Raw genomic sequence first — 16,969 nt, 5'->3', positions numbered from 1 at the left:
TGTCATGCCTGCTTTTCATTTATTTACCGACTGTTTTTTTTTTTATCTTATTTATCCACATTTGTCATGCAGAGGCCTTTAATTGCGTATGGTATGATATTTGCTCATTGTTGAAGGCCGTACGGTTATCTATTGATGCTCTCTGATGGATAGTTGTCTCATTGCCAAGATTATCATAACACCTGGCTGTAGGTGCGAGATTTGATATGTTGAATGTATTAATATGCATTTATTTCTCTTCGATATACTGACCTTAGCTCGTATAAAATAATTCCCTGTACACTATGTATGTGACCTTTTGGAATTGTAAAACATATATAAACCAGAAAGAGTTTTCAATGGGGATTACGCTAACATCAATCAATTATTAAAATATATTCTTTACAAAAAGTTCTGTCATTAAATATGATTGTTAAATGCAATACAATTTACTTACAAAATATTATTTGGAGTTTTGGAAAAAGAAAAACGATTTCCGGATGTTATTTCTATACGTTACCGGTAACCACAGGAAATTTTCTGTTTAAAATTTCGGATTTCTATTTCTTCGAGTAATTTAACTAACAGAATCAAGGGGACATATTCTTCTGTTCTATGATGACACCATAATCTTCCGAGATCAGAGTTTGATTACGAGAAGGGCTTGAAATATTCGAGTTACGAGTAATAGGCGGTGTCCAAGAAATCAAATCGCGGTATGTCACACATTTCAGTGATTAGAAACCATTGATTTTTTTTATTTAAACAATGACTTTGTGTCAGGAAATCAGGCCTGTGAATGATATCCAAAGCACAAGAATCGTGGAACATATTTGAACAACAACAAAAAACAAGACTTGAATACTGAAATTAACACATGCGCGAACTTCAGCGATTTATGACAGTATATTGAGTACAAAAAGTCGATCAACTTACAAAATGTATTATAGCAAGCCTTTGATCCGAATGTTGTTCGTTCTTTGTTAAGAAACAGCAAACCCTCTCTGTCCCCAGCCCCTAAATAGAGTCATTTAACAACTTTTTTCTTTTTTGCCAAGTTCATATTTTTACTTTGTACATGTGTTTATCTTGCAAAAAAAATTTGACCTTGCAAAAGAATATTAAAAGCATCATTTCACTCGTACACATAACACTTGTGTTGCATACCCAATGCTTCATTTTGTTGGCACTACCAACTATATCTTAGAGAGCAAAAAAAAAAAAAAAAAAAAAAATTGAGGTAGGTAGTCTCAAAGAGAGCATTTCTCCACGGTTTTACAGAAACAAGTCATTATGTCACATTCCTGACTTGGTACAGGCATTTCCTTATGTAAAAAATATTTCTAAAGCAGCAATTGCATGTAGAACAGTGTTTGCAAATCAGAAATATTTATTCAAGAATTTGTAAACTATGTAGAATTTCTTATAGATACACGATACAAGCTTATTATTAACCTTGCATATGAAGAACACATACAAACGGGTTATTTCGGGAAATAAAAATTAAAAAATTAAATCCTCTCACTTAACCGATTAAAAAAAAAATCTGAATGAAAATCTACTAATTTATTTTAGGAGGCCTTATTATGTATATGCCTTTATGGGAGACTGGTAGATTTGAAAGCTCAATGTGACTGATTGTACAGAAAGAGGTTATTGAAAAATAGATTTCAACAAATTTCAATTACACATTAATTTAAATGTTTACCATTTGCAACCGGATCAATGATACGAACTCTATCAACATGCAAAACAAATGAAATGGTGTAGCTCACAACTGCAAATTTATGTAGAATGACCACAAACAAGGGACAAAAAAAAAATGACACAGAAACGATTTAAACCAACAAAATCGGTATTAAATATTTGAATTTCTGCATGATTTCTTTTCATAGATAATGAACACCGATGATCAAATCGGTCCAAATCATCTACACCTAACAGCACAATCAGATGTACGCATATCACGAATAAGAACACTTCGAAAACTGGGTGGACTACAGATTAGTCTAGGTGTTCTATGTGGAATCCTTGGTATTGTTGGAGCTATTTTATGTAAAACCGACATGGACAGTGATTGCAAAAAATATAATCACTATAACATCTACTATAATTGTGGAAATGCACATACTATCTTTGTATTGAATTTGATTGGCATGGCTTTTTCTGGTTGGGTAAGTTACATTAATTTTTAAAATTCATATTGCTTCTAAATTACACACATGAGTATCTTTCATCATATATTTAAACCTGTTGTGCTACATTTCAAAAATGTTACAGTAAGTTTATGATTATATTAACTTAATCGAATACTGTTGTAAAAGTTTAATTAGGAACAAAGCCCAAATTGTGAGGTTTCAGAGGTCATTACTTCATTTATAATTCCAATAGTTTGTGTTATTTCTCTTGTGAGCATCATGTCAATTGAAATGACGTCTTTTCTAGTGCCTTTGATTTAACATGTCTATTTAAACATATAAGTACAGTGCATAACGAAAGCTGGTCCGAGACCACAATTATTTCGTAGTGCATTTCTTTTAGAACATAAATGAAAATTAAAAAAATCCCAACTGCGCTTTCTGCTGTACTACTTTTGGGACAAATTATATCAAAATTGTAGAACAATTCATCGGTTCTAACTCAAAATATTGACAATTTCATGTTTAGGGCGTCTTGAAATCTTTTGACAGCTTCCGAAGTGCTAATTTTTAACCTTTTTCAGCTGGACCAAATCAGTACTTTTCTTTAAAATTCTGGACCCAATTTTTTTTACAGTGTAATTTCACCCCCCTTGCAATTTGAGGCATTAAACATGGAGAAATAATGAAGGGGTATACAAATAAATGGCAAGTAACCCACTGTCAACACTAAGGACTATATTCGTGAACAACGAAAACAACAGCTTGGGCTCTCTCACTTAAAAATAAGCTAGAATATACCACCTAAAATGTAGCAGTAGATTATAATATTTGAATATCAAAATAGTCACAATATTACATGCCGTATTGATTATCGTATCAATCATTTCATACGTGCAATGTTTCTTATCCATGGCGTTGTTAGTTTGTTTTCGAATTATGAGTTTGAATATCCCTTCGGTATCTTTCGTCTCTTTTTTACAGTCATTAATGTTGTCGTTGTTTCAAATAAATACTATACCAGCATACTCAGATTACAAATTCTAAAAGTTTGTACATAGAACTTTTACTAACGCAAAGTCTCATATGTAGTCTCATTGAACTCTTCAGTGATACCCGGCTCATAACTGTGTACACTGGTTAAATGTTTCATCTACAAAAGACGCATCAGTGATGCTCGAATAAAAACAATTAAAAGGCTAAATAAAACACAATAAAGTTGAAGAACATTAAATACCCCTAATTCAGACTGGTTTTGCCAAAACGAGCTTAGGTAATATATTCATGGGTTGGAGAATCAAACAGCTACTGATATAAAAGCTGTTAACAGTATTAAGTTGAAACTATGTAATATATTAATAATTAAACACAAAAAAGTAATCCGCATTTTGTCGTGATTGTTTTGAGTTATTGATTCACGGTACTGAGGTTGTGCAGGTTTTTTTTTTAATTTATTTTAGTTTCCCCTTTATTTGACTTCGTGCTATTAAGTTTCTGTTGGTCTTACGAATTTTGAAGTGACTCGGTATTTATGTATCCTGCCATCAGATTTTTTACTTTCTGCATTCCTGGTGCAGGTGGATCATGAGGAACGAATCGGACGCACGAGGTTGTTATTCACAGTGTTGTTCCATTTTGTTTACCCTTGTATTTATATTTTACGCATTTTGTACTTTATCGACAACATGTATACTATTGTGATGTACGTTAACACACTTTTGGCTACTGAATCTCAATTATTATCATATTAACCTAGTATGTCTGTTTGGGTTGTTTTACCAAACATTTTCCTCAGAAAATGCATGTGCCAAGTACATGAAGTAAGAAATATGACAGTTGTTTTCCCCTCGTTTCTTTATATACTGACCTTCAGTTTGTTTTTTGGGGCTGTTTTTTTGGGAGTTCGGTATTTTTGTTATATTTATTTAATTAATATGAAACTATCAATTTATCTTACTTAATTTATGCATTACAACTCATATTGAATTTTTTATCACGTAATGTGAAAAGTCTACTGTTGATTAGGCTGTTTAACTGTTGGTGGAGTGTTTGAATGTCTTGGTAAGCTACGTATACAGCACAACCCTTTGAAAATCAGCTGTCTCAATAAACAGTTACACTTACAGTTTCGATAGTACATGTAGTACACTAATAAAGATATATTTTTGCAGAACATGTTGTTTTTTTTTCTTTTTGTTAAAATGTCCTTTTTTAGAAATGGTAATTGTAAATATACCTATTGTAGTCATTACAATCGAAACAAAATTTCAATCCTGGTATCTATGATGAGTTTATTCCTTATTTATACTTAAACATTTTGGGATGTTATAAGACATTTGAAGGTAAAAAGACTAATATTTTTCATATAGGGACCAGACCTGTCAAAATATTATTGTATTGACGTATCCTGATAAACAGCTCTTTTACCACCATACATATATATATATGGCTAGTATGAAGTTAAACATAAAGTGAAAAATAATTCAGCCCGAGCATCAGTGAAATCTTTATTTTCATTTATAAATAAGTAGTAAAATGTGTTTTTTTGATTGATAATGGTGCGAAGCACTCATTCCTGCAACAATGTCTGATATAGATTGCCATTTATACAATTATAATCAATTTTTGTATAAATATGAAGGCAAGCGTAAAAATGAGAAACATCAAAGATCAGTTGCAGTGATCTAATGATGAACTCAAATCGCTCGCTATCTACACAATCTAGGTTTGTTTTAATTCATTTACTCTATACAAAACCTCTTAATCTACATCTTCCTAGGTGCAGTTAGCATTTTGAATTTTCACTTAACTCTTCTTAGCGATATTGGAAAAGATTTGCTTATTACGAAGTTTATTGAAGATAGATTGACATATGCATGGAAAGAATTAAAACATGATTTCTCCATTCATCATAAAAAAAAAATGGAAAAAACACTTGCAATTTCAATTAAGCAATTGAATTTGAAAACAATGTTTTTCGTTCTCCTTCAAAAAAAAGAAAGAAGATAAAAGGGGGACATATTCTTAACTAGAAATCGACGAAACACAGATAACATTATAATCATAAACAACAAAAATGCGAAAACACAAACAGCATATTACAAAGCACTATTGTACACCAAAATTTAAAATCAAACACAACCTCATTCTGGATCTCGATCTCAGTTACTTAGGCAGGTATTCAAATCACAATATCAAAATAGTTTGTCATAATTAATCAAAACAACTTCCTCGTTAAATGCTTTTCATGTAATTGTGGTTTCTAATCGTATGGTGCAAACCCTTTTCATTTGAATATTGAATGAGATTAAACTACTCAAAATGTCCTACACATAGGTAAACAAAAATTGCAGTAACATTTTTTTTTTAATAATTATTATTTTTTTGTTCTTTGGTTTCATGCAATAATATGAACGGTACAAATTTTATAGCGCTTTTTAAAATGTAAAATTGATTTCCAGTTTTGCTATTGATAAAAGATCAATTTCACATTAGCATTTTACTACTAAAAAACCGGAAATGTTTAGCGCCGTCAGTAATTCCCGACATACTATAAGTGGATCTTTATTTGCGCCGTTTGTGAATTCGCGATTTGAGGCTGTACACAATTTAGCAAATGATTTAAAACGATGTTGTTATCATTTTAAACGTAAAGGTGTCAAACTGTCAAGAGTGTTGTTTATACAAGAATATAAATAATTGCCGCTTGTTTGAAATAGATTTCATTTTATTTCGATTGTCATGAGTTGGCAGATTTTAAATTGGTTTTTAACACTGCCTTTCATTCAGAAGTAAAATTTTAATTTGTGATATACATTTGTCATCTTAAAAACCCGTTTTTATAAATTGCCCCTGTACATAATCCTATTTGTCAAATTGGTATATGTTCATGGATGGTCTTCATTCTGTGAATCAATCAGATATCCATGAAATACTCGAGGAAGATTAGTTTTGGCGTTTTCATTCTTACCGCGACAATAGCGAAATAAAAACTGCAGCAAATATTTCCCTGTTAACAGTATAGCTAAAAAGGTAAATCAGTTCGACATCATAGGCTTTAAGGACTTTATATAATCGAAAATTCTGCTCTCTATCTATTTTACTATGTGAATCTTCTTCAATTATGGACAATACAAATGTTTGTTTTTTTCAAACGTAGAAAAGAAAAATCCTTTTCATAGATGGACGCATTTGGGAAAATATAAAATCGTCAAAAGAAAATGTTTCCAGAACAATATACATTAATTATGATGAAATAATTATGTAGAATATTCAAGAAAAAAGTTTTTTTAAAAAGTGCTAATAATTAGAGATTCCCTAAAAAATATATGTTGCTTTCACAGCAATTTTATCGTTTGTCGGGGGATAATTTTTAAATTATAACTTTCTATAAATATTGTGGAATAAATTTTTTTAATTCAATTTGCGTTTAATTTAAATAATATTTATCTATCTTCTCGGGTTTATACATTTAAAAAGTATATATATTTCATACAAGCAGAGTACTTCTTTAATTCTCATTATTTATGAATGACTTTGATTTAACGGAAACGAAATAATATCTGTTCACAATGGACACACACAAATAACGATAATTTTGAATTCTTTCACGTCAATTTTTTTTTGGCTCTGGTGACACATTTTAAAGTTTGAATGACAAAACTATTTTATTTATTATTATTTCTTTTACTGTTAAGTCTGTTTTTTTTTATATCTTCTTTACGTGACTCTGCATTTATGTTTGCCGTCATATTTTGAACGAAAGAATTATTTTATGTCTACCTGTGCGAATTTCAAACGCGCAATTTTACACCAGTACTGAAAACCTTCCATCCTTTATGGGAAGATTTTGCAAAGATAAATAAAATCGTATAATATAAGCAAAATGAGGATGTTAAATTTGATGTATGCCTTTGTGTGCTTCTTCGTTACATTTGTTGTTTTTAAAGTGATTAAGTGCCAGTCTTTGTAAGAATCAGACAATTTAGGTAAAAATTAAAACATGATTAGAAAAAACCCACCGAGCTAATCATGCCATTTAATACAAACCACCATCCTGAGTTAAAAAGTATTAGTCTTTTGTTTGTGTGTGTCTGGTAATATCAAATAACTTGGTTAGAAAATTGGTTAGAATAAAAGCAAATTACAGAGTTATCTCCCCTTATTCGTTAATTTCTAGTGCATTTCAACCAAAATGTATCTTCTATTACCTGATCTGAAAATGGAAATGAATGTTATTTTTGTGCAAAACTACATATTTTGAATTGAAATCAATGTCAAATTGGGTGGGTTTTTTTGGTCATGTTTTTACCACTGTCTGATTCTTAGGCAGACTGGCACTTAAGATGATAACACAATGTTGACTGCTGAACCCCTATTTTTGACTTTATTACTTATTGTGTCTGTTTGTTTTGTTCACGCATCGTTGAAATTGTAATGGAATTTAATGCGACTGTCATACAAGTGAGAGGTTTCGCTAGCTATAAGATAAAACCAGGTTCAATCCACCATTTTCTTCATGGGAAAATGCCTGTACCAAGTCAGGAATATGACAGATGTTTTCCATTCGTTTGATGTGTTTAAACTTTTGATTTTGCCATTTGATTTGGAACTTTCCTTTTTAAATTTTCCTCGGAGCTCAGTATTTTTGCGTTTTTACTTTTTAATACGACATAAAACTGCCAAATGGTTCCGTTTATGAACTGCTGCTGATCAAAAATCATTCTCAGAAGGTAACAAAGGCCAAGAGCCTATATGAATACTTTCTTTCGCGTTTGGCCATTTCCATACAAGGCCATTTTGTGGAATTGAATTTCACGATTGTCAAATTTACTAGATGTATTAAAATTAGGAAAAGATCCAGGTTTTACATAGTCGCTACCATAATCAAAGCTACCCTTTGTTTTGGCTGTTTGATTTGCTCTTTTTGATTTTCAATTGAACCTACTGAAAAAAGGGCTTCTTCGTTTTTTTCTAACATAATCAACGCTAGCCTTTGTTTTGGTTGTTCTGATTTGCTCTTTTTGATTTTCAATTGAACCTACTGAATGAAGGGATCCATAAATTATACAGTGGAACGGCAAAACCTAAGAGTTTATAAGTTTACAAGATATAAATTGCTAAATGCACAATGCCTATTGGATACACAAGTTTTTGTTATTAACTTTGTGATCTCCATGTTATGTAAAAAGATGTTATTGCTCTTGACAAAATATTGTCATGCATTACTACGATATTTCAAATGCTGCTTTTATTCCATCAAAATTAAAAATAATCTAACATTAACATTTGGTTTTTTCCCTCATCTATTTATTTATTTTCAGTTTATACTTACAGGTTGTTTTCCACTATTTATGACAGAACAACGTAAATCTAGCTGGAAATGCTTAGTACGTACTTCTTATATTGGTAGTTAAGTAAAAAAAAAATTCTCAAGTTTTATAACGAAAAGATTAGTCTTTATGATCTAAAAATACATTTTGAAGACCTTTGTTAAAATACCCATTATAAACAAGTCGCCACGATCACCGCTTTATTGTATCCCTTTCTTAACAAAGAAATTGTCGGTATTTCGTTTCTATAGTCCTGATGTTTTATGATTTATTAACAGAATCTTATACACTAGCATGGTATGGTAGTATTACAGACTATCTTGATAGTTTAAATTTTCTAATAAATTTCCATTGAAATACAGAATATATATAGTTCATCAGTCCATTCGCAGAAATATTGTAGAAAGTTGTTGAATTTCGCTAAGTTTCTACATATGTTCTGTTTATCTAAGGAGAAAAAATAAATATATGAAATAAGGAGACGTGGTATCAATGTTAGTGAGACAATTATACGACAGAGTTGAAATAACGTCGATTAAACAAGTATATGTCACCGTACGTCCTTGACAAATGAACAAAAGGTATTCCATCCCTTATTGTCGGCTAGAAAAGACCAACATTAACTTTGTATGTGTCTGTCCCAAGTCAAGAGCCTGAAATTCAGTGGTTGTCGTTTGTTTATGTGTTACATATTTGTTTTTCGTTCATTTTTTTTTTAGACATAAATAAGGCCGTTAGTTTTCTCGTTTGAATTGTTTTTACATTGTCTTATCGGGGCCTTTTATAGCTGACAATGCGGTATGGGCTTTGTTCATTGTTGAAGGCGACCTATATTTGATAATGTTTGTGTCATTTGGGTCTTCTGTGAATAGTTGTCTCTTTGGCAATCATACCACATCTTCCTTTTTGCAAGTTGTAAGAAATGAAAAAATATCTTCAAACACACAAAGCCATTGGTCTCATTTATTTCCAAATAATAACCTTAATATATCACAAGAGACTTCAACGACAACGGACTTACTATTACTTTAAATAACTTTAGTTATCGGCAGTTATACCTATATTCTGTAATTTATATTTCTGGTTTAAAGATGTTCAATAAGATCAAATTAGTCTAGTAATATATTTTAATTTGTAGACCATAGCGTTTCTGGTTTGTAATATTATATCAGCAGTTGTGTTTTCATCCACTGTGTTTAGCTTGGCAATGGTCGGAATACTAATTGTGAGTATTATGAAACAAAATGAAGTAGTCCATTTCATTTCATTATATCTAACACTGTCTTTGACATAACAAATGATAAATAACTGTGGTATATGCATAAATCAGACTAGTATGGTATTAAGGTGTTTTTCTATTATTTTAGTTTTTGTGTCAACTAGTACACATTTTTGTTTAGGGGTCATCTTGTTGATATTTTCGATATAAGAACAATGAAATTGCAGTTGATGGTATTCATTTTACGGTATTTGATGCACACATCGAAAAATAATGTCTTATGAATGGTGCGCGATGTCTGGATATTTGAAATTCGTAAACCTTATAAAAACTTAAAAGAGCTGATATGATAAAAACAAATGTACTAACCAAACTCAACGAAGATACCTGGCTTGTAATTGAGTTCTTCAAATGCGGGTTTCGTCTTCCAAATGACTTATCAGTAACACTCGAATCAAAATGGTTAAAAGGCCGAATAAATAAAAAAGTTGAACAGCATTGAGGACAAAATATTCCGAAAGATTTTGCCAAATACATCTAAGGTAATCTTCTTCTTGGGTAATAAATCCTTAACAATTTGAACAATTCACATTTTGTATCAGGAACAGGACAAGTTATACATGTAATAAGAGTAAGAGATGCTTGTTATATATTTTTTAGTATTTATGTTTTCTTTTTCTTATCATTGTAAATTTTATAAAAGCAATACCGGTTTTTTAATATCGTACTAGAGTAATAAGCTAATGACTGGGCTTGGAAAATTTCTACAGTCTGTTTGTACATAAGCAGTGAAAAAATAGTATTGATAATAACATTACACAGTACCAATTAGACTGAAACAGATTAAATCAATTAAAATCAAAGTCGGAACGCTTTGTTTTATTTCACTATTTCTTTGACTCATCATCTAAAAATTCTTTTCAGGCTGCTTTTGATAATAACACCGGAAGTACCGGAGGTGTTATTACAGTGTCTGCTTTCCTTGTTATATTGTCCTTCGTCGAATTTATCGTGGCCATTGTTGCTGCATCATACTGCTGTTGCTGTTCACAGCTCAATACTGGAGATGTCAGTTTGTTTTTTCTCTAAGTCATATCCTTGAACATTGAGTATTTAAATACTTTATTATGTATATATATTTTCTAAGCGGTGTATTTATTTTCCCGAATTTCGCGGTATGTATATTTGCAGAAAACAATATACACGCGAATACAAATGCAGCATAAACTAATGTAAACACCTTTGAATAATTTTCTACAGAACTTAAAACTGTACATTCTGATCATCTGGTTTCCCATTACATTACCTCATTCGAATAGTGAAACTGTGAAAACAACACATATGATCAATCAATTAAGAACAAAAGGTAACAAATAATGACCCAAGCCAAGTCTGACATTTGTAGTGAGTAACTACAAATTAATCGGAGAAAAATTTCTCACTAACAGATTACTGTTTTGATGATTGAATAATCTTTCTTTATTTTAAGCAATATCACTGACCTGTTCTTTGTTAGTTTTGTTTTGAGTATCAAAAAAAGACTTAATTAATGAAAATCCAAATATTTTATGAAAATATATACCCATTCAAAACTTTTTTTAAACATAGGAATGTATAAATGTGATATATTCGGCAATACTACGAAATTCAAATCAAGCGAATTCATCAGAAATACCGATTTCGAGAAAATAAGTACCCTCGAAAAGAATATATCAACATGAAAGGTAATCAATTAAGCTATTTTTATTTTTAATCTTAAAAATATATATATCAAGCGATTGATCAAACGATAAACCATCAGGTTACCCATTGTGAATTCATGTTGAATAATTTGTAAAGATAAGTGTCAAACATTCAAAGAATATTTAACAAAGTGCGTTACATACCAAACAGTAGCACAACATGAACAATACAATAAATCGACTGTTAACGAGAGATTTCTGGAACACGCATTAATATGTATTCATTTTATTTTTTTCAGCAACAAGGTGTCATATTTATAGACATAGCACACTCTGGAATGATGTATAACATGCAAAACACTCCAATAGCCACAGAAAACCAGCCAGGAAACCATCAAATGCCGATGCCCTATATGCAAGGATATTATGGTCAACAGCCGACGATTTTGCCTGATAACCAACAACAAGCATGTCATTCACATGGAAATCAGATGCCGATACAGGGATACTATGATCAACAGCCGGGAAATGTGATAAATAAACAACAACGACCAGGTCATTCACAAGGAAATCAGATGACAATACAGGGATACAACGGACAGCAACCACCATCATTTGCGACGGCTAACCAGCATCAAAACATAAACGCACAGCAGTTTTAACACCAAACTGCACCTACTGTAGATAAAAAAAACAACATTTCTGCTTGCCGATAATTCTATATAAAGTGAAACGAAATAATTTTCAGATTTAAAATTACTCAAATATTACAAGCGTTCTGTCCTATGAGATAAAATTGTGCGACAGTAAGGCTTGAGAAAAAATTGTAACCTAGTGAGAAAATCACTGTATTTCTTTTTCTTATAGATAGATAGATAGATAGAGAGATATTTTTATTTTTAAAGTACAACTTGGTACATATACATGAAATACAATATATTACAAATTTAAATATTAGCAGTCAATTAACATGTATATTTATACCAACCAGCCTTTAGAGGCTTATGATGCACTTTCATTTATGTACGAAAAAATTATATGAATAGATTTCAAACCCATTAATCATCTTAATCCGTATTATGTCAGAGGCTTAATACATCTCCTCACTAGGATCACCTTAAAGTAAAATTAAATTGTGCATATGTTCAGGACAGATTAAGTTGTCTCGTTATCGATATGTTTTTTTGATAAAAAAAAAAATGATATCTGTATTCTATTGGACCATTGATTTCTTACACTGTTTAATTCTGCAACTCTATTAATCAACATGATCATCTAGCTGTTTTGTTTCGTTAATTGTGCCATGTTGTTTTCCATTTCAAAAATGTTAATCTGTTTCGCTTATCTTTGGAAGTCATTTTGCCGAAAACAAATTAAATTTGTGGAGGAGATTTCTAACAATTACATTTTATACATAAATTAAAGCGACTGTAGTATATTGATGTTCAAATTTAGTTAATCAATAAAGTAGTGACAAATCATGATAACAAAATATAATGAGAAAATCGCACGAACGAGACCGGATGTACCAACATGGTAAGCGTCTCCTTCTTTGCCTGCATCACCCGACATACGAATCCACACACAGTCATATTGTCACAATCTGGTAAAGGACACAATCGGTAAGATAGCAGATCATACAACCTTACTGGTTTCTAAAGTTCTATGACCTGTCACTACTGAGTTGAGACACCGACACATCGTATCAGTCAACAAATTCGTGATAGTGATCGTAAATCTTGTGTTGATTTCAATCGTCCTTGCCATAACCTTTCTGGTGCATTTTTTAGGTAAAGATCAGACCCCTGTTAACAAAGCCCGTAAAGTCTGGACATTCGCGAGCGTAACGTACTTACTAAGATATGTATTTTACGGAGCAGAGAATATGTAAATGCTGCGCAATTGAAAATAAACAATTGGAAAGTTGAAATCATCATACTTGTCATAGATTTTTGTTTGAGATTTTCCATCAGTGTCAATACCTTAGAAAAATTCAAGATATGAAACAAAACTTCTTCTATCGATTGTATCCTTAATTTCAATAAGAAAATAAGGAGATGTGATATGATTGCCAATTATACAACAAGCCACCAAAGTTCAATTGAAGTGGATGTAAACAAGTATTGACAACCGTATGGCCTTTGACAATAAGAGAAACCCATACGTAAAATCTGCGATAATAGGCCCCGATATGAATTCACTTGGATATATGAAATGTAAGCATCATTGTAATGTGATTCTTTTTGTGACAGAACATCATCAATATATCTGAAAGTAAAATCAAGGAACTGTGCAAGTTGTTTTTGATGTCATAGAAAAGGTTAAGAGTACAAAAAGATATCTGCACGTAGTGGTGCATAATAAGCACTTATTGCAAATTCGACTGTCTGCTGTCACATCAATCAACCACGTTAAAAGTTCATGTTGTCGGTCAAAAAGTCAAGCACCATGGTTTGCTTTGTTTTGAAAAACAGTGTGTTTCTGTAGATGATTTTGTAGATATTCCGAATTTACTATGTTTATGTAAACAAATCATGATCATAACTGTTATAAAACCTTTTCCTTTGTTGCCTGCAAAACATAATAGTAAAATATGCATTATACAGATTTAAAGATTAAGCCTTCTATTTTTTATCAACATGATTTTCTTAGGAAACATCATTAAAAAAGAATGTACTAAGCATTGCCCGCTTGATTGATGTTGTCCTGTCATTCATAACGGTAAAGAAACTGTTGGTATAAATTAAAATCAAATAGGTCACAACATAAAAAAATACCAATAAAAATATAACGAAGATATATTTTTCTGTCTGTGTATTCTTTAATCTGATAACAACTATCAGTCCTTTTAAAATATTTGATTAGATATTAAATGATGATGCAGCAAATTAAAAAGTATAACAAAAATACCTTAGTCAAAAGTAGATTCAAAAAGGGGAAGTCCATAAAAAACTGATAAAATCTAACGTTATCAACTAAGGCCGTGTTCACATTGACCTAAACTCGGTATTGTGTTAGTGTAACTCACACATAAACTAAACATAATTAAAAACCAATTGTTCAGAGAACAATTGAAAGTCTTTCCACACTAAAGTAATTTGGATAAGAAGGTAGTTTCTTTATACTGATGCGATAAATGATGGTTTAATTATCTTTTTGAGTGATAAAAGGGAGATAATATGCTATTTCCGGTCTCATTTGATAGCTTCTTTCACACTAATTCCAAAAATATATAGTTTCTATATACTTTTGTATGTAGAATAGGAGATAATTGGTCACTTCCGGTTTGTTGGAAGTAATTTTTAGTCTTCAGTCATCAGTTTATGTATATATATGACAAAATATATGGATTCTGAGTACTTGTATATGAAAAAACTGCAAAAAAAGCTACTTCCGGTTTTCCCAAGGTCACTTCCGGTAGCCATTTTTCAAGGTCATTTGTCACTTAACCTTTTGTATAAGGTCAAATGTCTTTATAATGAACTTAATTGAAGTTATTATCAAATAACCTCATATCAAGACATTTCAGGGGCATCAACTCCTATAAGATGCCATTTAATTGTATAAGACTTAATGTAGCATATCTTCACTACAATAAAGCTGACATTTTGCACTTGTTCTTTTATATGTATCTCTCAAAGTGTCAGAGAAAATGCAAAAACAAGCAAAAGTCACAATTGAGAACTTGACCTTGACCTTTGACCTTGGCCTCATTTTCTAAGTAAGGACCTAGGGGACTCAAATAAAAACATTCCAGGGTTATACGGTTAACTGTTTATGAGTTAAATAAACATACCGACAAATTTATTTTGTAAAGGTAGATAACTCCTATAAAATTTCATCGAATCGCTTCGATCCAAATACGCCAAAAATTACTGAGGATGTAACAAACAATTTGTAAAAAGAATTTTGTCGCTATCTTTTTTTGTTACGAAGAAGATGCACACAGATGATAAACAATGAATAGGGAGATAACTCTTACAAAGAAAATGGTTCGCCTTAGCAGGGTGAAATTTAAAAGCGCATTATTTATACGATACCATATGAGAAATATCTAAGCGACATATTGCGAAACAAACATTTATCGCAAGAATAAAATTTGGCGGAAAAAAAAAATAATAATAATCAGAAGAAAAACAATAAGTCTTTCCACAGAAAAGTGGAAAGACTTAATTAAGTTCCCATTGACAAAACTCAATGTTTACATGTAGTTAAAATCATGTTTTGTCTACTTGAAGTCGACTGTCAATGTAGGCCTTGTGTAGGTTACGTGTACACAAAACTAGACATTCAAAAGTTAAATGTTCCCATGTTTATTTAAAAAAGAAACGTTGTTTTTTTATAAAAATTGATGCTCATTATTTATTAATAAAGTTTTTTCCATAAAAAATTGTCTAAGCTTGATATATTTATTTATTAAAAAAACACTTTACGTAGCCTTATATAAAAACTCATATCAAGACTCATCCATCATCATTTCCGAACACATAATTCATTTGAAAAGGTCTTCCCGAATCGACTGGACGTACACACTGACAGAAATATTTGCCAATGGTAATTACCCAAACAACGATTCGCATAAATGCATTACTGAGGTTAATTGTTGTTTTTTTTGTATCTCAGATCCGTTAAAATACAATTAGAAATAAGAAAAAAAAACATCACTCCCTCCCTTTGCCAAATACTCCTTGGAGAAAAAATACCATTTGAAACAAACAGAAAAGATCGAAATGTAGTGATCCTTAACATCGCAATTTTTTTTCTTCGTCTGTAAGCACGCTGATGCACAGAGGTGTATATAGATGTGAACAAATTTAATATGAAACTAATGTACATTACATTAAACCAATGTAAACATGTTTACTGTACACGGCGTTTAGTGTGAACACGGCCTAACTGTTGATTAACATAGTACAACTATTTATAATGGATTTTGATCAATTTATGATTTTGCTTCATGCAAATGAGAATAAGTGAAGTATTGATTACAAACAAATGACTTGTCGATTATCGAAATGAAACAACGGAAATTGACTGCATGTATGCAGTGGCGGATACAGGATAGACCGTACGACTCCATTTGATCTTTGATCGCCAAAAAAAAATAAAAAAAGATTCATGTTTTTCAAATTGAATATGATGTGCTAGCATAAAATCATCCAAATGATATTGGCATCGGTCCGCTCGGTAGGGTTTTTTTGTACGCTCCTACCCGTTTAAAAAAAATGAAGTGGGGGATAAGACATTAGTTTTTGGACCCTTATTTACAACTTTACAAATCATAATAAATCTATCTTATCGAGTCAGTCGAATCTAAAAAGACATTACCGTTTTAGATATATGTTACTGTGTTATTTAGATCAGGTTTTACTAAAATCATAATATATGAAGATCAAGATGTTGACGACAATTTACCCACAGCATCTACCATGTCTACGAGCAGATATTAAATATAAAAAAAAAATGGCAAAATCAAACGATAAGCCGGATTTTTGACGTGCTAGTTTACAAGGTAAGAGGGACCAAAAGACATGTCATCCTACCGGATGTAATTATTCCGAGTCGATCAGCCTTACCTCCAAATGTCACACCAGTTTCGGGAAGAAGCATTAAATATCA

General features: G+C 31.3%; 1 protein-coding gene across 1 annotated transcript; it reads left to right on the top strand.

Annotated features, from left to right (window-relative positions):
- Window positions 1-1,877: 1,877 nt before the first annotated feature.
- Window positions 1,878-12,105, top strand: LOC139522420 (uncharacterized). Its single transcript, XM_071315935.1, has 5 exons — window positions 1,878-2,153; window positions 8,441-8,506; window positions 9,588-9,674; window positions 10,593-10,736; window positions 11,650-12,105. The coding sequence occupies exons 1-5, from the start codon at window positions 1,878-1,880 to the stop codon at window positions 12,010-12,012; spliced, it is 936 nt and encodes a 311-aa protein (XP_071172036.1). The 3' UTR covers window positions 12,013-12,105.
- Window positions 12,106-16,969: the final 4,864 nt, after the last annotated feature.

This window comes from Mytilus edulis, chromosome 5 (assembly GCF_963676685.1).
Source record: "Mytilus edulis chromosome 5, xbMytEdul2.2, whole genome shotgun sequence".
Taxonomy (NCBI): domain Eukaryota; kingdom Metazoa; phylum Mollusca; class Bivalvia; order Mytilida; family Mytilidae; genus Mytilus; species Mytilus edulis.
Note: the sequence above shows the minus strand (reverse complement) of the source record. Positions and strands in the feature narration are given on the sequence as shown.